At 41.9% G+C, this 23240-nt stretch overlaps 1 protein-coding gene and 2 long non-coding RNA genes across 4 annotated transcripts in view; 2 read left to right on the top strand and 1 right to left on the bottom strand.

Moving 5' to 3' along the window:
- The window catches only part of LOC310706399, a 31152-nt gene extending 22351 nt beyond the window's left edge, over positions 1-8801 (top strand). The window contains exon 4 of the long non-coding RNA XR_014525835.1: positions 3900-8801. This is a non-coding gene — a long non-coding RNA (uncharacterized lncRNA). The remainder of the gene's footprint in view (positions 1-3899) is intronic.
- Positions 8802-8976: 175 nt separating this feature from the next.
- On the bottom strand, positions 8977-10075 carry LOC310706392. The gene is made up of 2 exons (XR_014525827.1): positions 9938-10075; positions 8977-9132 (listed from the first exon to the last, which is right to left on the bottom strand). It is a non-coding gene; the product is annotated as an uncharacterized lncRNA (long non-coding RNA).
- RPS6KA3 (ribosomal protein S6 kinase A3) overlaps positions 9515-23240 on the top strand; it is a 47492-nt gene continuing 33766 nt past the window's right edge. The window contains exons 1-2 of one of the 2 annotated variants that reach the window (XM_083501903.1): positions 9515-10409; positions 19790-19846. In XM_083501903.1, the coding sequence (XP_083358029.1) occupies positions 10329-10409; positions 19790-19846 (138 nt within the window). In that variant the 5' untranslated portion in view covers positions 9515-10328. The remainder of the gene's footprint in view (positions 10410-19789; positions 19847-23240) is intronic. The other variant, XM_083501904.1, reaches the window with a different exon arrangement.

Here is a 23240-nt window from a genome sequence, read left to right as displayed (position 1 = left end):
TTCTTAACCCGAGGTACTACTTCTGGGTTAGCGGAATCTGTAACCCAAGGTGTTTGTAACCCAAGGTACCACTGTACATTAATAATAATATTTCAGCTATATTTTATACTGTGTATTCATGTCTGTATTTCCTGTACACTGATCACAGGTACAAGTGTTGACTACAACCCTAGACCTGTTTAACTAGTCATGCTCTTTTCCAAGGAAACACTGGACATTTTAAATTGGGCTATGGAACTAATATACTGTATTCTTGCACAGCACCCTAATCTTCAAGCAGTGTGAGATTCCAGGGATTCCAGGTGCTTTCTCAGGGTTTGTGTTTCCTCAGAATGAGAGGCAGGGGAGACTGTGGTGTCTTTGATACAGGCATCGCCCCACTTGCACAGGGGTTCTGTTCTGGGTCACCACACCTGTCATTCCTGCCTGTTCCACCTTAGTCCCCTCGGTCCCTTTTGGCGTTGTTTTTAGTGCGCACGACACCAATGCACACAAGTGGGGAGTTGCCTGGTTTATTTACACACATATAAAACCCGAGCCTATGATAGAGGAGCTCACAGCATAACACCCTAAGGGGATCTAGAATCTCCCATAGCCACATCCTTGGACTCAAACAGGAATCAGGCATGGCTCTGCCTCCCCCAGGTTTCAGCCTGCAGCCTTCCTTCCAGCTCGCACACACTGCTTGTGCCCAGAATAAAAGAAGCCACTGAAGTCTAAGTGTTAAATCCTATGCATGTTTACTCAGAAGTAAATTCCACCATGGGGTTTACTCCGTGGTGAGTGTGTTAAGGACTACAGCTCAAGTAAATGAAATTACTTGCCTCAGCCTGCGTTTAAATATCATAGTGTGTAACACCAAGGTATGGTTCCTAATGCTAATGTTTGTAAGAAATAACATGCTAAGTATAGATCTAACATTTCCTAACTTCTAAGGGATGACAAAAATAAACTGAGTCTAAAGAATTGGCAGCTATTAAAACAATCTCAGGAAAAGTACACAGCTGTAACGTATTTTGCTTTGCACCATCTTTATTATTTCTTGTTGATTCCACTCCCCTTTCATCTTTGATATAAATATATGGAGTTGCTTTGTTCATGAGCTTTGTGTGCTCAGCACTTCTTTGTTTGTTCCTCATGTCATAAATAATGTGCCTTAGAAAAGCACTGAAGAAAGATACAGCATGCTAGTGGCACCAAAACACTGATTTACATTTATTGGTATCCGTTAAGGTTAATACAGCAAAACACCCTCAGAAGTATTGGACACATTTTCACCCCCTTAAGCAACAGAGATCTGAGCATACAAGCATGTTTACTGACTGTATGTATAGCTAATGAAGAATAACTTCTAGATCAGGGATGGGGAGCCTGCAGTGACCTTCCAGATGTTACTGAACTACACCTGCCATCTTCTCTGACCATTGGTCATGCTGTCTGTGCTGATGGAAGTGGGGGTCCAACTATATCCAAAGGGCTATAAATTTACCATCCTGTTCTAGATGTACAACCATCCACCTTGCAATGCTTAGCCAGATTCTTGAAATATCATATTTAAATGCATAGATTAAAGATTTGTGGCTCGTCCACACTTCCACTTGTCCCATGCCTAGAAAGCATGGGTCTGAGCAGTTTCCACTTGTCATGTGCTTTCTAAGCACAGGTACAAGCGGTTTTACCTTCGCCCCACCACTTTCCCCTGGAAAACCCACTCTTTAGCACCAAGTTGGGACAAATGGCAATCTGCAGAAAACACCATTACCATTTGTTCTGATTCGGTGCTGAAGGTCGGGTTTCCATGGGAGAAAGCGGTAGGGCAAATGGAGGTGTGGATAAGCCCTTTGTGTGTGACAAGTTGTGTTGCAGTTAGGTAACTATGGCTGCCTTTACATTCAGTGTTTTTGGAACTGTTATATTTCTAGTTGTTTTTATTACTGAGTTTGTATACCACCCTTCATCCAAAGATCACTGGGCAATTCATAACATAAAAATACAAAATGAGAACACAAAATACATAACATAACAAAACAAAAACAAACCAATAACCCTCTCTCCCACAAACACATTTAAAAGGCTATCAAATGTTTAATCAGCCAAATGCCTGGTTATAGAGAAACAGTTTCACCTGGCGCCATGTGTAATGAAGGCACCAGGAGAGTCTTCCTATGGAGAACATTCCAGAAATGGGAAGCCAACACAGAAAAGGCTCATTCTTACGTTGTCACCCTCCAGACCTCTCATGAGGGCCTGAGATGAAGATTGCAGGGTCCAGGTCGGTTCATATGGGGAGAGGTGGTCCTTGAGGTATTTCGGTCCTCGGTATAATACAGTGGTACCTCTAGATACGAACGGGATCCGTTCCGAAGCCCCGTTTGCATCCTGAAGTAAACGTAAGACGCGGCTGTGCATGCGCGGGTTGCGTTTCGCTGCTTCCGCGCATGCGCGTGACATCATTTTGAGCGTTTGAGCATGCGCTAGCGGCGAAACCCAGAAGTAACGTGCTCCGTTACTTCCGGGTCGCCACGGAGCACAACCCGAAAATATTCATCCTGAAGCTACCTTAACCCAAGGTATGATTGTAGTTGAGAGGCTCCCAGATTTCTCATACATATGCTATATTAAACTATATGTATTTTAAAGTCAGAAGCGTACGGTATGGTAAAGCCATGAAAGTACCATTCACATTCACAAATCTCATATTACAATATTGTATACTGCCACATCTTTACCTCAGCTAGGCAGCAAATATTGTGAGCAATGTTAGGCTGAAGTTACCAGCCCATGATCATCCAGTAAGCTTTGTGGTTGGCTCAGATTTGAACCAATGACAAAGTTGTCCACACTGATAATAAGAATTCAGCCTACTACACAGTCAATACAAATCCCAGTCTATCAGCTCGAGGCAGTGACCAGCACAGATGCCCTGAAATGTTCATCAAGTGCATTATAAAAGAGCTATGAAGACAGTCGGAGCTGACCTGCTCTCTAAGAGAATGCAGTCCCATAACAACTTGCATTATTTAGGGCCATTAGTGCTAGTTCTAATAATAACAAAGACTTATTAAGACTCAAATGCTTCATGAACATTATTACCTCTGAGCTAAACACTCTTGCCCTGGCACAGTAATTGGTTCTTTTGCAGCAAGAATAGTTATTGTGTCCTGTTTTTAGAATAACATGGGGAAAAGCAGTTTCAGTGGGGAAATTAATCTGAAATAAATACTTAAGAAGAAGAAAGGTTCAGTGTAGCTGAAAATGGAATGAGGTGAGAGAGTTGCACATCACATTTGGCTTGACATTTGCTTTTATGGTTTAAAGCCTATTCTAGTATTCCCTAGCAATAACTTGTAGTCATGCTCAGAAAGCTTGTTCCTCTTACTGCAAATATTATTTAAGGGCAAAAGGAAAATCCAGCTGTGTGTAATTGTTTTAATAAGGTGTATGACGTATGTTTAGCATATCTATCTTGTAGCAAGAAATTAAATATTGGCAGAATGGTCCAGCAGAAGGTCAGGCCAGCTACATCTGCCTTTTCCTATTTGGCTTTTGGGTGCATTGCTAAATATGCTAATTAGAATTTAAGAATCATTTTGTCCCAATTCAGGATTATTCCCTACAAAGTCTGCAGAATTATTTTCCTTAAGCCTGCAGTGAAGGGCTTCTTGGCTCAAGTGTCTTCATTTATTTTTCGGTATGTGAGTGTGCATGCATGTGTATCTTACAACAAAGATAACATTTCATGCTTAAAACGAAGTGGGCTGTGGTCCATAAAAACTTGTGCTGCAATAAACAAATTAGATGCCATGACTCCTTATCGTTCTTGTTTTAAATATCTGGGTCTCTTCAAGCCTTTTTTCATTCAGATGCTCAAGTCTTTCCCCTCTGTTTTCTCCAAATAGAAAAACTGTTCAGGTGCCAAACATTCTCCAGTACCCATCAAGACAAATGTAATTATTTTCCTTTTAAATGAGACCAGAATGGTTTATTTTGCCAGCTATAACATGCAGTCCTTACACGTTTGTATCAGATACTGGGGAACAATCTTATTTAAAACTGGCAGCTAATAACAGATGTTAGGAAGATCACTAGGAAGATTCTCATTTAGGGGATGTAATATGCATCAGAGTTTGGGAAGTTACATTCTCCAGCTACTGCGAGAGGCAAAAAGAAATAAAGAAGTTCAAAGCAAGGGCAGGGAGAGAGAGAGTTGGCTAAAGGTGAACAGTCCCTAATCTTCCATCCAACCTACTTAAATTTCAGCAAGTGCTATTCTTAAAGGGAAGCTAACTCATGTGTGAATTCTAAGCAAAATCATTTGGATTCCATATGTATGGTAGTCCAGGTGCTATTCTGTATAAAAGAGTATATGCATACAACTCCTGATAGCTGAATAATATAAATCAAAGAGATTGTACGGTATCTTAAAGAAAAGAAAAAATGATACAGTAAACTAGGTGATTTGATAAAAAAACCAATTCTTAATTGTATACGGTGAAAGTTTGGTGGAAGGAGACCAGGCCACAAATCTATCTGCCTGGAGCTCTTTCACATGTTTTCACCAGCCATAGCTCAGGTGGAAGCAGGATGCATAAACAGGCCCCTGCGTCTGACTTTAATAGATAGACAGGATCATATGCGAGGAGATGGTCCTTCAGCTATGAAGAAAGCCAGTGTAGTACACCAGTGTAAATATGAATAGCTGTGGAGAGTGCACTACAGCAGTGGACCCTAAATGCATAGAGTTAACGTTTCTCCTACCCAAAACTAAAATGAGACAAAAAGCATAGCCAAGGCAACAGAAAGCTCAGATAGTGCAAATTGACCATGGAAGCAAGGTCAGATACCACTTTGCAGCCCCCACATTCAGTCCAAATGTTTCCTGATCTCTTTTCTGCAAAGATAATCAAACTCTGTACTAAAAAAGCATTCAGTGTTCTTCTCATGAACAAAACAAATAATAAAAGCATGTATTGATGCTGCATATCCTGATGCAAGGCTATATTTTATTGTATTCCATATCACTGCTCAGGATGTTGGAACCACAGGCAGGATGCGATTTGCTTATAGTTTAACCACAGGTGAATGTCATGTCAATAAATATAACTCAGCCTGTTTCACTCTTCCTGCATCACCAATTTGTAGCAGCTTAATGCTAGCACAGTAACACAATGGTGAAAGAGGACTCTATTCTTTTATTTCTGGTGCCTCTGCCTCCTGTGTTCTGCCTCACCATTACTCAAATTTCTCTCTTGTAGCAGGTCAAAATGCCGTGTGCAAGCACCATCTGACCTGTTTTTAAGGGGTAAATTTCCCTGAAGATGTGGACAGAGTGCTTGCAACTGTTTGCCCAGCCACATACTCTCTGGGCACTCTTCTCAATCCTGGGGTGGGTCCAGAGTCCAATCTGCCTGCTGCCCTTAAACCTGCATCTACTTCTGAAGCCCACTCTTGACATAGAGGGTTCTTGACAACAACCACCCAGTCACAAATAGCTCCATCCTAGACAAGATGCACCAGGGTGGTGGCAGTGCAGTTACAGGAGCTTCTGGAGAATATTGGTTAGCTGGACCTGTTCCAATCTGAGTTCAAGCTGCATTTTGGAACCAGATCAATCTTGTTTCCCCTGAGGGGTGACCTGTATCAGAAGAAGGAAAGGGAGATTGTGATGCTGTTTCTACTTGATCTCTCAGAGGCTGTTGGTACCAAGAATCATGGCATCCTCCTAGACAGCTTTTGTGAATTAGGGGGATTCCACTCCTACCTACAGAACTGGTTATAGAGAATAGGGTTGGGTGGCATCACCTCAGTCCGCCAGCTATCGTAGTGTGGTGTGCTGCAGAATAACATATTGTCCACAGTGTTATTTAACATCTACATGAAACCGCTGGAAGCAGCTGTTAAATAGCAATGTGTAATTTGTCATTCCCTCGTGTGAAATGTAAAAGGTAGAACACCTCAACTTGCAACCAACTACTCAGTGGATGGTTTCAACACTTTTTTGCTGCTCCATCACACTGTTGTATGCCAGGGATGGGGAACCTCTGGCTCCTCAGATGCTGCTGGAATATAACTCCCATCATCCCTGGCCAAGCCAGCTGAGGTTGATAGGAAATGGAGTCCAACAACCTACGAGGTGGAAAACCAGTGACCCTCTAGCTGTACACTGTCTTGAGTTGCTAGGAGGGAGGGCAAAATATAAATGTAATAAAATAATAATGCTATCAGATATTGTTTAGAAGGGCAAAGTTTCCCTTAGTTTAAGTTTTTATACATATAGGTACAAACATATGGCTACCTTTTCCCCCCTCAGGAAGATTGTACCATAGGAAAGCCATGTCTCCTACGGAGCTTTACAGTGCAATCCTAAACACATTTACTTAGAAGTAAATTCCACTGTTTTCAGTGGTGCTTACTCCCTAGCAAGTGTATTTAGGATTCAAGCCTTAAGCAATTTAGGAGTGTGACCCTGGGCCTCTTCCAGCACAGCACTTTGCCTCAGAATCAAAAATAGGAGTGCAGCGTCCTTGTTTATTCAAATGTACTTTGTTAGAACTCCCATTTGAGGCTGCAACAATCCCGCCCACATCCACATTCTCAAGATTACATCAGAACACTGGCAGGAATTCTAAATTCCTGGTGGATGTCAATTACACTCCAGGAAGCCAAGAACATAGGAAGCCACTCACATGATAAAATGATCGTGATGATTGCAAATGAGATCTTACCTGTCACCATCCTCATATTTATCATCAGTTTCAGCAGCAATGAACAACTATCATAGGTAACTCATGTACAGTATGAAAGAAAACATGTACAGTCATGTCTTGAGACAGCATCCTCCTATATAGCCTGCCTTTCCTCCACCACAAATTGCTCAAACCAGCATTCTTGCACTTTGCAAAGGTTCCAAAATCCACAATTGGGCAATATCTTCATTTGGAAAGTCAAAACATTACACGATAGTGAGTGAGCTTTTGATTTCTCCACAATTTTCAATCAGGATAGATGTTAGCAGGAGGAAGAAACAGGGTAGGGAAAAACACGATTTGTGTAACACTCCGCAATGTGAAGAGTTCTAGAGAACTCCAAAACTTTATTTCTATTTTGTGTTATTTTTGTTGTTACTATAAAGGTATTAAGCCACCTGTGGATTTTATCATTTTCCTTATAGAGAAACGCCTCATGTTTTATTTGTAATTCTTGGTCACTTTGAGTTCAATTGAAATAAAACTGCAGTAAAAATAGATGTAGTGTGCCCTGCTGTTTACTGATACAAATACTAAAATTTAACACTCCTGGTCATTTATTTGGAAATAAATGTTGATTATAATTGAGCTCAGATCCAGATAAATAGGTTTGTAATCAGTATGCAAGTCACAATTAAGTCAACAGATTTAAACCAACAGATATGTGTTTTAACACCCCCCATACCTTATGAATTTTATAAACAGTTTCCTACTAATTATATGTATTCAATGAAATAATTCATTGGCAAAAAATATAATGCTTAATACTGGTCTTGAAGAAGATGTGCCATATGTAATAACTGCATTTTCTATTTTATAAGGCACACATTGGACCCAATGCATTCCTAGGAACAGAGACTATGCATTGCCAAACAAACAAACAAACAAACAAAGTGTCCATTCTCTGGCAGTATTTTGCATGTTTTCTTGCATGTCAGAAAAAAACGCTGAACCCTAAAAACCATCAACAAATAGACTAAACTTCCTCCTTGGTGGTCATGCTCAAGAGAAGAAATAGTTATAATGGCTGCAGACCTTTTTGTTAGGATGGTACAGTACTAGGGAAACTTCAAAGTATGCATCATACTTGTGTTTGACAGGAAACTATTTTTGTTTCAGTAGAACTCTGCAATTGGAAGTAAACCTATCTGTGATCAAAACAGCAAAACAAACAACACAGGCCTCTGGTTGGCCACTGTGACAAGAGGATGCTGGATTAGATGAGTCATTAGCCTGTTCCAGCAAGCTCTTCTTATGTTCTCAACAACGAAAAGAGTATTTGAGAGAAAAGCACAGCTAGAAGGGCTTCGCTCCTAACTTCCATTCTGTGTCTTAAGTCTTTCCTCTTTCCAATGTATTCAGCATTGCCTGAGTCAGACTACGACATTGTCGGATATAGTGGCACCCTAACAGCACAACCCTATGCATGCTTACTCAGAAGGAAGTCTTACAGTGTTCAATAGAAGTTCCTCCCAATTAAGTGTTAATGAGGATTGAGATGCAATCCTAAGCATATTGCTCACTCAGAAGTTTCAATATGTTCAAAGTCGTTAGAATAGGCAGCATTGAAGCCAAGACTATCTTGTTTTAATGATGAGGGTTGACCTGTATACAGTGGTACATCGGGTTAATTACTTAATTCGTTCTGGAGGTCCGTTCTTAACCTGAAACTGTTCTTAACCTGAAGCACCACTTTAGCTAATGGGGCCTCCTGCTGCGCCGCCAGAGCACGACAATTTCTGTTCTCATCCTGAAGCAAAGTTCTTAACCCAAGGTACTATTTCTGGGTTTGCGGAGTCTGTAACCTGAAGCATATGTAACCCGAGGTACCATTGTACTGCCCCTCTGTGGATCTCTTCAACTCTAAGGCTGCTTCTGGATGATGTCTACTGAACATTGATCCTGATCAGTTTGCAGGGAAGTTGGATGTCAGTTGCATCAAAGCAAATGTTAGCCCACACTTTCCAGTAAATTTCCCCACCACTTTTTATGTTGCTAAAAGTCAGGTCTTTGGGGAAAGTAGATTTGTTGTGGAAGACCTCCCAATTTCCAATAGTTGTGCAACATGAATTTGCTGGTACTGTATATGATTGAATCACACAATGATAACTACAGTGTCCTAAGGATGCACACTGAAGTATACTTTTTAAACATATATTTTAAAACCTTTTCCATTTTTCTTTTTCAACCCAAGAATGTGGAAAGTAATTAGACAGAGGCTTATACAATAATAAGTATAATTCTACCTATATTTATTAAACACATAATTTAGGAGGACCATATTTCTTTTTTAGGTGCAGGGAAGGCATGTTGTTTGAAATATATGATTACAAAGTCCCACCCAACTGCATGGGATTGTTCTGCTGATTCTTCATCTTTTCAGCAACTGCAAAATCAAATCAAAAACAATTATTTACAGAATCGTAAACCTGGTTCTTTAAAATTAACAAAGTAGAATAGTGTGTCATATAAATTTCATCAGAGGGATAAACTACACTGGACGGAAACCCAAGGGATGAGTTAAGAATGCCAGGATGTGAAGGTGGAGGCAAGTATTTGGGATTCCTTGTTGACTCTTTAGCCATGCTTTTATAAGAAAAATCCTGTAAGGCTTCTAAAATCTAACATGTGTTCAGGGTTGCAGAGTCCAGTTTTAGTTCGGAGTTAACAGGGTTTTGGTTTTTTGTTAAGCCAAAACTTTTATGAGGTTTTTTTTTTAAAAAATAAAATAAAAAATAAACTCCAGAATAGTCATACTGAATACGTACAAAACTAACAGCTTCCCGCGGATTATCTCGGAACGGTTACTAAACTTTGCCGTCATAGCCACGGGGGTGGCACTATAGCAATTATGCCGGATTGGTTCATCCGGGGGTAGAAGGAAAACGCCGCACAATCGCCTCTCTACACACGATAAGCTTTTGTACAGCTCGAGGGGTGTGACGCTCGCGGGCGGCATCCGCGGCGCCGGAGAAAGCCAGGCTGCCCGCGCGGAGGATAAACCCGCCGCCTCCCGCCCTTCGCTCAAGTGACCGTGACAAAAAAGGAGGGAAAAAAAACAAACCCCTCGTCACGTATCCGGAGTCCCCGCCTGCCTGCCTGCCTCTCCCTCCCACGCCAGCCAGTCACTCCCGACGGGATCAGAGCAACCATCGCCTGGCCGCGCGCCCGCGACTCCGTCCCTTTACTACCTGGCCTCGCCGCTCATTGGCTGGGCCAGTCCCGCCCTCGGGGATGACGCCACCAGGCTTCGGCTTGACAGGCAGGTACGGCTTGGGGGCCGCCATGTTGGGAGCGGAAGCGGAGTGAGTAGCGGCGGCGGCAGTAGTAGCAGTAGCCCTGCCGGACGTCGGGAGGTTGGCTCTGCCCGGCAGCGGCTTCTTCCGAGCCCAGTTCTCTCCGTCGCCCGCGCGTGGCAGCTCTGCCTCGTCCTCCGCCCCCAGTGCGGGGGTTGGGAGCGCGAGTGTCCCGGCAGTGCCCTCGCCTTGGCCAGGAGGAGGAATCCTGACCCGGAGCCTGAGCGAGAGACTGTTGGGCAGCGGCGGCTCCAGGTGGGGGGAGCTCGGAAGTTAAAGCGGGAAGATGCCGTTAGCGCAGCTGGCGGACCCCTGGCAGAAAATGGCTGTGGAGAGCGCGGCGGAGAGCAGCAGCAGCAGCGCCGAGGTAAGGCGACCTGAGCGGCCGGGGAGCGGGCACCCCCTGCTGTCGCCGCCGCTGAGCCCCGGAGGGCGAGGACGGGCCCGTCAGGAGGCGGGGGGAGAATTAAAAGCCCGTCCTGGGGAAAGGGGAACGTTTTGTCGCTCTGCTTCCGCCCCGGCTTGGAGACCGGCGGCCGCTTCCTCTTTCTTCCAAGTGCCCCATGCGAGGCAGGGCAGCCCCCTTGCCCGTCTGGGGGCTCTTCGCGGCCGCCTGCTCTGTCGCTCCTCTCTCGCCTCACCCCCTTCGCTCCTTTACTCCAGATTAGCCAAGTCCGCTTCCCTCTCTCGCCCTCGCCGCTCTCGGGGGCAGCGAGTCACGAAGGGGCGCGTTTCCGACTCTCACCCTTTTCAGCGACAGGATATTTAAAATCCGTATTAGTAATGGCTTGCTTGGCGGCGGGGGAGAGAGTGGTGTGGGCAACTCTTCTGGCACACAAAACCCCTCTTCCCGTCTTGATCGCCCCGGTTCGGAAAAATAAATTTCTTTTGGCGGCAGGACGGTATCTCTGTACGCAGTGGCATTGAGATCTCTGGCGTAATGGAGAGGGCACAGTTTACCTCTGCCTTCCTTTGAAAGGAATTTTGTGGGATCTCCCTGTTGGGGAGGAGGAGGGAGATAAAGTATGTGAGGGGGTGCCTATGCCCTTCTCTTCTCTCCTCTTTACTGAAACAGATCTGTTTTGTGATAGTTTTTTTTTCACCTTAGGGAAGAAACATGCTTGATCCATACCGCTAATGCTGCTGATGGCTTTCAAGCTAATTTCGAACAGCCTCCTTATTCCATTTGTTTGCAAGGGACGATAGTCAGGGGAAGTGGAGGGGGCGAGACCCCTGACTGCTGGTCAAGGCAAGGCCAGAGGGTTAAGAAAATCAAAAGAGGGTGGGAGCAAAGGGACTTTACCATCTATAGCCAATGCTACTACTGTTCTGAAATTTGCTGGAGGAGTTAAATAGCGTTAAGCTTCGGAATATCTCAGTAATCATCTTTCCTCTTTCCACTTCATAAGGTGCAGCCAGGATACAGCACCTTTATGAAGCCAAGAACATCTGGGTTAGGTGGTTGTGGAGTGGGTTACTGTCAGATTGTCAGATCTGCTGTAGAAACTGAAGGGTTGAATGACTTGGCAGCTTTTGTTCTTTTTGATGGTGTTCGGTTACTTTCCCCGGCTACTGTCTCTTCCTCCCTCCCTTCCCCCTCATTTTGACCGGATGCTCAACTTCCTCCATGTACAGGTCTGTAACCAGGCAGTAAGAACAGTTTGCACATGAGAGCAAGTTTTTTCTTTTCTCATTTTTAAAAGGGGAAGTCCTCATATCCTGCTTCCGCTGAAAGCAAGACACCAATATAGGAACTGGTGGTCATCCGTCTCCATTCCCCCCCCCCCGCCAAGTTCTCATGATCCAAGAAGCAATGTACTTTATGTAGTTGAAGCAACATGCTTGTGGTTTGATCAAGTTTAGATAATCTAGCTTAAGTAGTAGTAGCTTTCAGGGTATGGTTCTGAGAAAACCTCTTTGCTGTTTCATCAAGTGGTTCCTTTTATTGGTAGTAATAAGGTGTTGTGATAATTTGGCATAATTAAATTACCCTGTTTCTAGCTTTGTTAAATCCCGAAGTATTCTGTTCTTTTTGACTTAGGCTGATAAGTAGAGCAACAGTATTTCTGTTTATAACACTTTGTTCCATAAAGAGTTTGTTTTTTAAAAAAAACATTTGCCTCAGAGGTGTAATTACAATAAAGCATTTTAACTGTATTTCTACGGATGACGTATCATTGCAGCCTATTGAACTATATCAGTTCCCCTATGGAAACAACCAGATAGTATGTCTAAATATCATTCCAGGAGTTAAGCATAATGTTTGAAAGATGCTTATGATCCGTGTTGTGCTTGTTATGTGCAGCATCTAAGAACATAAAAGCAACCCCACTGGATCAGACCAAATGTCTGTCCAGGCCAACATTCTTTTCTCACCAGATGCTTATGGAAATCCCAGCAGCAGGACATGAGTACAACAGTATTTTTCTATTCATGATCGTCACTGGCTGGTTTTCAGAGACTACTACTACAGTGAAGATAGAATAAAGTCATTATGGCTAGTTGATGGTCTTACTTTCCATGAATTTGTCTAATTCCCCTTTTAAAGCATTTAACTATGAACTATGTGAAGAACAGTTTGCACAATTTTATGCAGTTCTGTCATTTCCATACCCCCTTATTTATAGCAGGGCAGTCAAACATGTGGCTCAAGGACTGCATGTGGCCCTTGATACCTTTTTTGGTGCCCCTCCACACCCCCAGGCCTCCTTTCCAAAGCATATAAATGCATAGCATAGTAACAACCCCCCCCCCCCAAATAGATCGTTTAATTAGCCAGAGGCATTCCCAGCTATATCAAGGGTAGCCAGCATGGTACCCTCCAGAAATTACTGGAGTACATCCCTAGCCATTGTCCATGCTAACTGGGGCTGATAGGGGTTGGAGCATGACTACATTAGCCCATGCCATTGGTGCCAGGATGCAGCATGACCACTGACTTCTCCCCAGCACCATCTACCAGCCTCTCTAGATGATGAATGACATTTGCAGTCTTCACACCAGGCAGGCAGATCACAATGTGGTCTGCAGCCAGGTCAGAAACTTAGCTATTTTTGTTTATAATGATAAAATTGCCCACTACCAGGAGTATCTGCTCATCCAGATTATCTTTGCCAGCTCCACATATTCCTGATTGTGACTAGCCTTGGTGTAGAGATGTTATACGCTATGGAACCAATGCACTTATAAGGGTTTCAAACATAATATGGTATGCTGCTCCATGGAAGAAACTTCTAGGTAGATCCCATGTGGAAGAGTGCATCTTTCAAAAAAGTACTTTTGATGTGAAATAATTAAAAGTGTTTCTTCCCACCCTATTCTTTCAAGACAGTAGTGTGATTTAAATTAATGAATAAATAATAATATTGCTTGGGAATGCTCGTAGTGATAGACCTTGGTAATTAGGAACAATGCTTGTTTAAGACATGATTTTGACCCAAAAGCCTCTGGCTTTCTTTGCATAAAGAATTAAATATAACCAGTTTCATTTGGTTAAGTGAAATTAATTAATTCTCAAAACTCCAGTCTGAGCTGCAACTAGAGTTGGTTATGAACACGAGAACAGCCCACTGAATCAGGCCAGTGACCCATTTGTCCACATCCTGTTCTCTCAGTACCCAACCAGATGTCTGTGGTTTCCACTAACTGATACCCAGAAACATACTATCTCTGACAGCCGAGGTAGAACATAGCCTTATTCACCAGGAATTTGTTTTACAGCCATCCAAGATGGTGGCCATCGCTACCTCTTGTGGGAGTGAAATCCATAGTATAATTATTCATTGAAGGAAGAAGGTACTTTCGTTTGTCTGTGCTGAATCTTCCAACATTCAGCTTCACTGAATATCCCCAAATTCTAGTGTTATGAGAGAAACTTTTTTCTATCCACTTTTTCCATAGCATGCATAGATTTATACACTTTGATCATGCTGCCTCTTACTTGGCTTTTCTCTAAACTAAAAACCGCAACCTTTCCACATAAGGAAGTGGCTCCATCCTCCTCCTGATCATTTTGGTCTCATTCCTTGTCAGTCACAGCCAGTTCAGACCTCAGATAGGTGAGGTTACTTTTTTTTTTGTCCCAAATGCATGACTCTCATCAAAAATGGATGTTAGGGAAGGGAAAAAAGATTATAACAGTAACTCAAATTCATTTTGCTTAGTGGAATACAGGACAAAAGCACATTGTGTGTAGATGGCTGGCTGGAGAGATGGGGAAAGTGTGCATTACTTTATTTTAAAACCTCCTAATTATATTTTAAGTGTTTTCATCATGTAAGTATTTAATCATGGCTATAGTATTTGCTTATATCAAAATGTTTTAAGAAGGCAAATTGTAGTATTTAATGGTTTGAAGTGAGAATAAGCCCCTTTCTGAAAAATTGCTTCTTTGCCTTTTATTGAGACTGTCAGTAGGGAAAGCGCTGGTCATATTAATAGAGGGCTGGGGGTACCATAACCTATGCAGACAATTGTCTGCTATCAAATGAGGCTTGGAATCTGTTCTAGGTGCCTTTAAACTGTTCATACTTTTCATCCCTGGCACACTTTCCTATTGTACTGTCATGGGTTGTGGCAAGCTGCTATTCTCACCACCAATATCCTTGCAACAACCTTGTGGAGATACTATGCCCTCCCAGCTGAAGCAAATACGGTAGCAAAGAAGAATGTGTACAGAGCTGTGTTGCAACTTTTAAACTGACATTTTAAACAAACATGTATATGTTCCTGTAAAATGCCGGAAATGTAAACGAACAAGATGCTATATTTGCAGGGCGGCATTGTGAGAGATTTCAGTTTCTTGCTTGAAGGTTATAGAATTGAAAACACACTAGAATGTGCATTACCAGTTAATCCAATGATTTGCTTATGAATTACCTAAAAAACAGCATTTAAACCTACAAGGAGCAATTGAAAAAATATGTTTATTAATTTTTGAGAACACAGCTGTAAAAAGTAAGATGTACAAATCAGTGAAAGAAAAAATTTAAAAAACATTAACTGTAACCATTGCTGTGCCTGAGTGAAGTATACAGGTTGTTTACATCATCCTCTTCATCTTCAGTTTTAAGAAATAAATATGGAGCGAAAAATATGGAGCAGTAAGCAGTTTGAGAGAAACAAAAATATAACTTAGGGATTCAGCCCTAAGCATATTCACCTAGGAGTAAGTTCTGTTGAAATTAACATGACTACTTCTGAGTAAATATGAATATAATTAGGCTGCAAATAGAAAAAAATGAAGCCCTTACTAATAGCTGTCTTCAGCGTTTTCCAAAAATATCTGGCTCATTGTAGTGATATATCATTTCTGCACTCTTAACTGCAGTTAGCCAAATTAACCTGTGCGCAAGCCACATTGAAGTGTGAGTATGCTGAGCTCTACTGTTTTGAAGCTTCAGGGAAACTACTGGCTTTGCATTATGTCTGAACCAGCACTCATAGCTTGCTTACCCCCCCCCCCCAAGCATGATTGGGAAGTGGGCAACCAAGAAAAAAACTTGGCTTCAGAATTGTGGTCTGTTTTGAGAGAAACAACCCACAAGCACTGGTTTGGAGTATTGCTAAGCCTGCCACTCCATGGTTTGTTTCCCTGACAGAGGAAGGGAGGAGCGAAGCAGGAGAGCTCAGTTTGCATGCACTTTCACGTGGCTCATGCATAGGCTAATTGATTACCTGTAGTTGTGTCTGAACATGATCATTGTAAAGACAGTACAGTGGTACCTTAGGTTACAGACGCTTCAGGTTACAGACTCCGCTAACCCAGAAATAGTACCTCGGGTTAAGAACTTTGCTTCAGGATGAGAACAGAAATCGTGCTCCGGCGGCGCAGCAGGAGGCCCCATTAGCTAAAGTGGTGATTCAGGTTAAGAACAGTTTCAGGTTAAGAATGGACCTCCTGAACGAATTAAGTTCTTAACCCGAGGTACCACTGTATTATTTACTGTGATATGTACATTGCTCTTAGTACAAAATTCATAAAAATGCTAAACGATACATATACCTACAAAATATCATTTTTCCTGTTAATGACCTTTGACCTGCATAGCTTTTACACTCAAATCTTTTACCAGAAAGGTTGCAAGATAAAATAAGTTTGCAATCTTCTTTGTATTGTAACTTGCATTATTTTTCCAATTATTTGATTGTTTTCATACTGTGCAGTCAGGTATTTGAAATGCCAGATTACACTAGCAACTGTAATACTTGGAATTTTGTGATTTATCTTGCATTGAAACATCTAGACAATATTTTCTAATATGGAAAACCATTGTAAATTGACTTATTTTTTACTTACTTTCTTCTACAACTTAGCTCCACTGCAATCTTTCAGTTGTTACTGATGTAAACATGTTATACATCTATCTGTATCTGTTTTAGAGTAAGACTAATATGTGGTGATGAACACACCAGAGGGCTAAACAGTCTTTGGCAATGTGTCATTTCAGTACACTCATCCTGCTGGAGAAAATGACTGGCTATAATGAATCACCTTTCGCGACCAGCCCTTCACTAGTCTGATTTACTAGCCAAATCATAAGACAGATTAGAGATCTGGTACATGCAGCTCATTCTTGCTGGGTGTCCCTTGTGAGCAAGGCAATTATATGCTGCTAAAAGTAATGTAGAATCATATAGAAGTTAGTGCAAATATGTGTTCCACGAGTTTTACTTGGAATACTAATGTTCCTAATGTGATAATGATGTTACACATTAAAAGTGTAAGGAATTGTGCTCTAAATTTTCTTCACATCCATTTAAATGTTTTTATATAAAATGAACTCTTGCTGGAGGAAAGCAGTATTTTAGTAGTCCGTAGTGTATTTTGATTTGGATTCACGAGGATGAGTAAGAGCCTGGTGTGTTTCTTTGGGTTACCCAGACAACAAAGTGATAAGAAATTGTTAAAATCTACATCTCTTGGTTTTGCGTCAGGTGGCGAAGGCTGCTTTGCCATCTTTGACATTGAAAGTTGGATAACTGCCTGGTTTAAGTAAGTGGAAATTAGTAAGTAGGGTCTGAAGAAAGAGGAGAGTCATACGGAGGCTTCTGTTTGTTTCTGGGAAGGTGTTGATAAATGCAGTGCTTCTTATCTTTGGCAGTTCCCAGTGCCAAGTCACACTGAAATACACCCATCTTGATATTTTGCTTTAAAGCAGTGTCATCCTAGGAAGTGTTTTAGAGTAACTTCCTTTGAGCAGCCAAGTCTGGATGAGAGGTTGGTAGACAAATGCTGTGCTCCAGCTAACATGGCTGCTGCTTTAGTGCTGCTTAGATCCTTGAGCAGGGGTCAGCAAGATTTACCTCGCCTGGGCCGGTTCACTCCAGCAGAGATCCCTCTGTGGGCCAGATCGCGTGTGGGAGTGCACCCGCCCGCGATTTCCGGCATCTATGTCTGCGCAAATGCGATTTCTGGCACCACAGACGCAAGTTTCCATGCAGTTCCAGCTTAGCACAGCACATGGGGACTCACTGTGCAGGCAGCTTGGTTCATGGGCGGCTCGTGGGCTGGTTAAACGACCCCCAGCCCATGGGCCTTAGGTTGCCAACCCCTGCCCTTGAGTGTGCAGGCTGGGGGAACTTGCTCTCAACCTGTTATCCTATTGTACACAAATTATTTACCTATTTTATTTCCTGTATGTTTATACTGATTTTCAGGCAATTATTGTTTCCTAAAGTGACTTTAAAGAGAGAGAGAGAGAGAGAGAGAAGTCTAGCCATCAGGCTTACAAATGGCAAATGCAAGATACACAAGGAAAGGAGAATAAAGGGAAAATATCAGTATTAGACACTGAGATATGAAAGCTAGGAGATAAATGGCACCTTAAACCTAGATTATGGGTGCAACAACAGAATGTCTAGGCATGCTTTTTTATAACAAGAATACAAAGCTGAAAATGAATGAACTGCAGCTAAAATATATCATTTTCACATTTTCCCCTGCTCACCCCTCTAATATTCTTAAGAGGGTCTCTTCTCCAGTCTTCAGAGAGTAGCTGGAAGTGGAGAGGCAGAAAAAGGTCCTCCTTTCCTTCAGCTCTGCAGTTTTAATCTGAAATCTTAGATGCAGTACTGCACCCAGAGCTCAGAAACTGCTCACACTAATGAAATTCCCTATTACAAAACGTGCCTACCACAATGGGAGTTTTGAACACTGGAAAATATAGAGATATCAGTTCTTTAAGGCCGGAACAAAATAGTGAGACTGCTAGAGGGTACTAAAAGGAGCCAGAGGCCCATCTAGTCCAGCAGTCTGTTCTTGCGGTGGTCAACCAGATGCCTAGGGGAAGGCCACAAACAGTTTTATCCAGGTTGGGTTGGATTGATCTTCTCTTCTGGTGTTCTTTCTTGAATAGTAATTAGTGTATTTTGTTCGTTTGGCCGCTGAATGGAGTCGGGGTGTTCTTTCCCCTTGTTTTTGCATTCCCAGGGCAGCAGGCAGTTGTGGCTCAGTGTTCTTTCAAGCAGGGAGTGGGGCAGGCATGCCCCTTGCAGCTGCTGCTTCTCTGGCTGAGAACTAGGGCCAGGTTAGACTTCCGATCGCCTTGATGTTACTCCTGGGAGGCAGGGGAGGCAGTCTCTTAGTGGTCCTGGGTCCTCTGGGCAATGACAAAAGCCAAAGTGCGTTTTCCTTCTACTCTCCAGTCCCAGAGCAACTCATATCTGTGTTTTTAGTACAAGATAGCCAACCATACAAGAGCCAAGATATGAAATAGATATGCAGTGGGTTGCACAGTAAAAATTGACTGATATTGCTTTAATGGATTCAATTCACACATTGACCAAAAAAAAAAAAAAGTTCTGAAGCAAGTAGCATACATCATTTGATTTTTTTAGGTGATATATATGAGAGGAAATATCTTATGAGGCATTTTATCTTGCATAAGAGGGGAAGTCCCCTTAATATAGTACTTGCTGTCTAAATGGCCACTTTTAAAGTGGTTTATTGATATATCTAATGGATTAAGCATTGCAGTCCTATAATTCTATTCTTTATCTTCACTTCACAGTAATAGAACTTACATATTATTTAAAACACAATAATTTTCAATAGAGCTGCATCACCTTCGCCACTGTCAAGGTCCAGTTTAAATGTTTGTTTTGTATGATGGGTTGTTGTCTTCATCTTGCTTTTTGCAGATCTATGGGCTTCTAGTCATAAGTGCTCTAAATAGTTAGTGGCTTAGAATTGTACACCTTATTTTCTTTCTGGAAAGTCCCCCCCTTTCACTGCCCAGTAAGACAGTAGTTGCAACCATCTTTTATAGTAATTGATACTGGCAAATAACTTTGAGTTTTATCCAATGCTAGTCCTACTCAGAGTAGACCAGGGGTCAGCAAACATTTTCAGCAGGGGGCCGGTCCACTGTCCCTCAGACCTTGTGAGGGGCCGGACTATATTTTGAAAAAAAATATGAATTCCTATGCCCCACAAATAACCCAGAGATGCTTTTTAAATAAAAGGACACATTCTACTCATGTAAAAATACGCTGATTCCCGGACCGTCTGAAGGCCGGATTTAGAAGCCGATTGAACTGGATCCGGCCCCCGGGCCTTAGTTTGCCTACCCATGGAGTAGATTCATTGCTGTTAATAGACATGACAAACTTAGGTTCATTAATTTCAATTGTTATACTTTGGGTAAGACTTAGTTGAATATAACCCATTGTTTTGTTATTTTTAATAAGATGTAGAGAAATGTTTCTACTTTAGTTGCTTTATGAACCCCCTTTCTTTTTTTGCAGAATGGCCAACAAATCATGGATGAACCTATGGGAGAAGAAGAGATGAATCCACAATCAGTAAGTAAAACCTGAGTGTTGACATGTTGCCTGGACAGTCTCAGCTTATGGTGCTTAGCCAACTAGTATGCATGCACATATTCAGGGCAAAATCAAAATCAAGCACTAGTTACAAAGTTCTTACAATGGCTGGCTGGAATAGAGAGGAGGAACCAAAAATTGCTGGGGTCTCAGCTGAGCCTATGCTGTTACTTTGTATCCCTGCCCCCAATTGCATCCTGAAAGAATGCCTATGACTATTGCCATATGGCTGTTGAAGGAAAAGAAACGGCTGATGGAGCTGGCATCTCAGCAGAGCTGATGAAGTAGTAGTGACTCCTCTAGTTAGAATGGCTGTATTCATTGACTGCTGCCGAGTTACTTCATTTTTTATATCAGTTTTGTGGTACTTGTATGGAATATAATATGCATAAATACATGTTTGGCTTGTGGCAATAGAATAAAAAAAATGTATTGCATTAAATTTAAACTTTAAGTTTGGAACATAGTCCTCAGTTCTTCTTCTTGTGAACTATGATCAGAGGAAGGTGGTACTTCCCAGGCATTGCAGTGTTATACATCTCTACTCAGAAAAAAAGAGAGAAGTGTTGCCTTGATATGAGAACTGTAATCTTGTGCTCCTGAGGGAAGTTGTTATCATATGAAATGCAGTGGACATTTTTGTTCCACCAACACTATTACTATTCCTAAAGATTGATCTTTCAACGGTTTTTTGAGACTTTGCTGCCTCTTTTGCTTCCTTTGTTCTTGTTCTTTTTAGTGCTGCCCTTCTCCTCCCCTTTACTTACTCAGATGTAAGCCACAGTGACTGTGTATCGGGTTGCAGCATAACTAGTTTGTAAGTCCTGTTTATCTTAGGAGAACTCAACCTTTGTTCCATAACCCATTGAGAAAAATGAATTCTAGATAATTCCCTGACTTCAGGAGTAGAGGAAAAAGAAATTATGTGCAGGATGAATTTATGCCAGAATGTGTTTCTTAAAACCACAATATTACCCAGTAACCTGTACTGTGTTACTGTGGGCCAATGGAACAAGGTTACTTTTTATGTAAGTTCATTCCTTACATAACAGACTTAAAGTTAAGCTGAAGTGTTCTCACTGAAAGTAGGAATCTTCCACTTGTCCTGGTGAACTGTTCACCAACCTAGGGTACTGTTCTAAAGTTGCTCCAGTCCTTCATGAAGAGCAGACCCCAGAAAGTGGTTATAGGAGATTGCTATTTTGATTAGTAGAGGACCACAAGACCCCCAACCCTCCAGAGCATATTTTGAGGGGGGGGGGCTGCAATGGGATGAAAGAAAGTTGTTGTGTAAGTGGTTATTGTGTTCTTCCCATGCACAGACAACATTGGATTCAGGCTAAATTATAATAATGTTTTGGTCAAATGCATGATAGCAGGTAGGAAATAAATCAAATAGACATTTCAAATCAGTTAGATATTTCAGTGCCAAGAATTCCAGAAAGTGGTGCCACTACCAAGATGCAATTAAAATGATATAAAGGATAGGGAGGGAGATATTTTGGTCAGTTTTCCTCTGCAGCCCTCCCCACCACCACCCTACCTTCCATGTTGTCCTAGAACAAATATTGGGAATGTGGGAGGGGAATCAATCAAAATTGTTCAGCTCTCCATTCTACTGATGGATTACTGTGCTGGATCAAAGAGACAAGCACAAAGATAAAATCATACATTCTTTACAGCTGAATCAAAGACATAAACACTTGTCTGAGTTTTCACCATAATTAAAAACAAATAATAATTTTACCTATAAAATATTAGAATTTTCCCAAACCAGTTGTTTCATACAAGGGTGTTTTTTTATAAACCAGATAGATGTGTGAAATCTATTCTCTGACATTCATAAAAGAACTTAACACTTTGCAGATTCTTGACAGAGTTTAGCATGATATGCCAAGAACCTCTTTACATATGTAACATTCTGGGATGGAAAGGGGCCAGAAAATCCATTTAGATCTATTTTCAACTTCAGATGTTATGATAAAGTGAAGGAGAATAGAAAGCAGCACATCTGTCATTAATGGCTACTTAAAGGCCTGTAAAATTTCATGGCTCTGGTTAGAATATTTGTGGGGAGGAGTGCTCCATATTTCTCTCTCTAACTTCTACCCTATTTACTCTGATACACGTTGCTTCAGTCCCTATAGGCATGTCCATTCAACACCCCCATTACTCAACTCTTCTGTTAAAGAGACTGATAGTGATCAAAGTGGTCAAAAGACATTGTCTTTTTCCAAAATCAAGAGTCCCAAGTTGTTGTGGGGAGGCAATATGCAGTGGTGGCCTGTGGGGATCCTGGGCAAGAGAGTCATTTTGGGTCCCTTAAAATTATGAAAGCAATTCAGGCATAACATTTCTCTTAATTCTTTTTATTCTACCCAAAGGAGCCCTGAGCAACAAGCAACAGGTGATAACAGTTCCTTAAAAAACTTACACTCCCATCCCTACTTTACTCAAACCTGTGCTGTTCTTTGTTTAAAATAGCCTCTTTTTTCCCTTTTGGTGTTCCTCGCTTCTTGCTATACATAAACTTCTTCTACTCTTCAGCTGATTCATTTGTGTGAGAGATATACAAAGCCCTCAGATAATCCATAGTACCTTCACACAGTGTATTTCACTCCTGGTACCATGTATTTTCTTCAACATTAAGTTCCAGATCTAACATAATAATTTAGAACATGTTTTATTAACAAGCAAACACCCTACAGTCATACAATATACATATAACATTCATCAACTTAATTTAACATTCTCCAACTGAACAAGCTAACTGATAGGTTTGCTCTTAAGAGTTTATTCATTTTAAAGATTCAGTAACATACGTTATCATGGGGTGTGTGCAAAGTGGGGTGCAGATTAGGAGAGAGGATGAGGCATAGAAGTGGGGGTGGTCTGTGTGCAAGCCTGAGTTGAAAAAGGGAAGGGGGGGAAGGGGGAAAGAGAGAATCATGGAAATGTAGAGTTGGAAGGGAAGGGACCCCAAGGGTCACCTGGTCTCTAACCCCGTGCAGTGCAGGAATATCAACTAAGCAAAAGGGTTTGCAAAACGATGGAAAAGGAGGCATGGGGATGGGGTTGAAAATGAAAGCAGGGACATGAAAGGACCTGAAGAATAGGAGTGGGTGGTGGCTTTCTAGTTGGGTGGAAAGGATATTTAGTAGCAATGTGTGGGACAAGATAGGTGCAAGAGGCTACCATGGGATGGTTTGTGTGCAAGGGGGGTGGTTGCCCAAAAAAGGGGAAGCAGGCTTGTGGGTTCAGGTGAAAACAGGTGCGAAGGGGGCTGCAGATTAGAAGAGAGAAGTGGCTTCAGAGATGGAGCTGGGAAAGTGAAAAGCGAGCTCAGTAGTTGCATGGAGTAGGAAGGGGAAGT

This window comes from Podarcis liolepis (genome assembly GCF_965112155.1).
Source record: "Podarcis liolepis genome assembly, chromosome: 4".
NCBI lineage: Eukaryota > Metazoa > Chordata > Lepidosauria > Squamata > Lacertidae > Podarcis > Podarcis liolepis.
The sequence above is the reverse complement of the archived record's forward strand: the minus strand, read 5'-3'. Positions and strand labels throughout refer to the sequence as shown.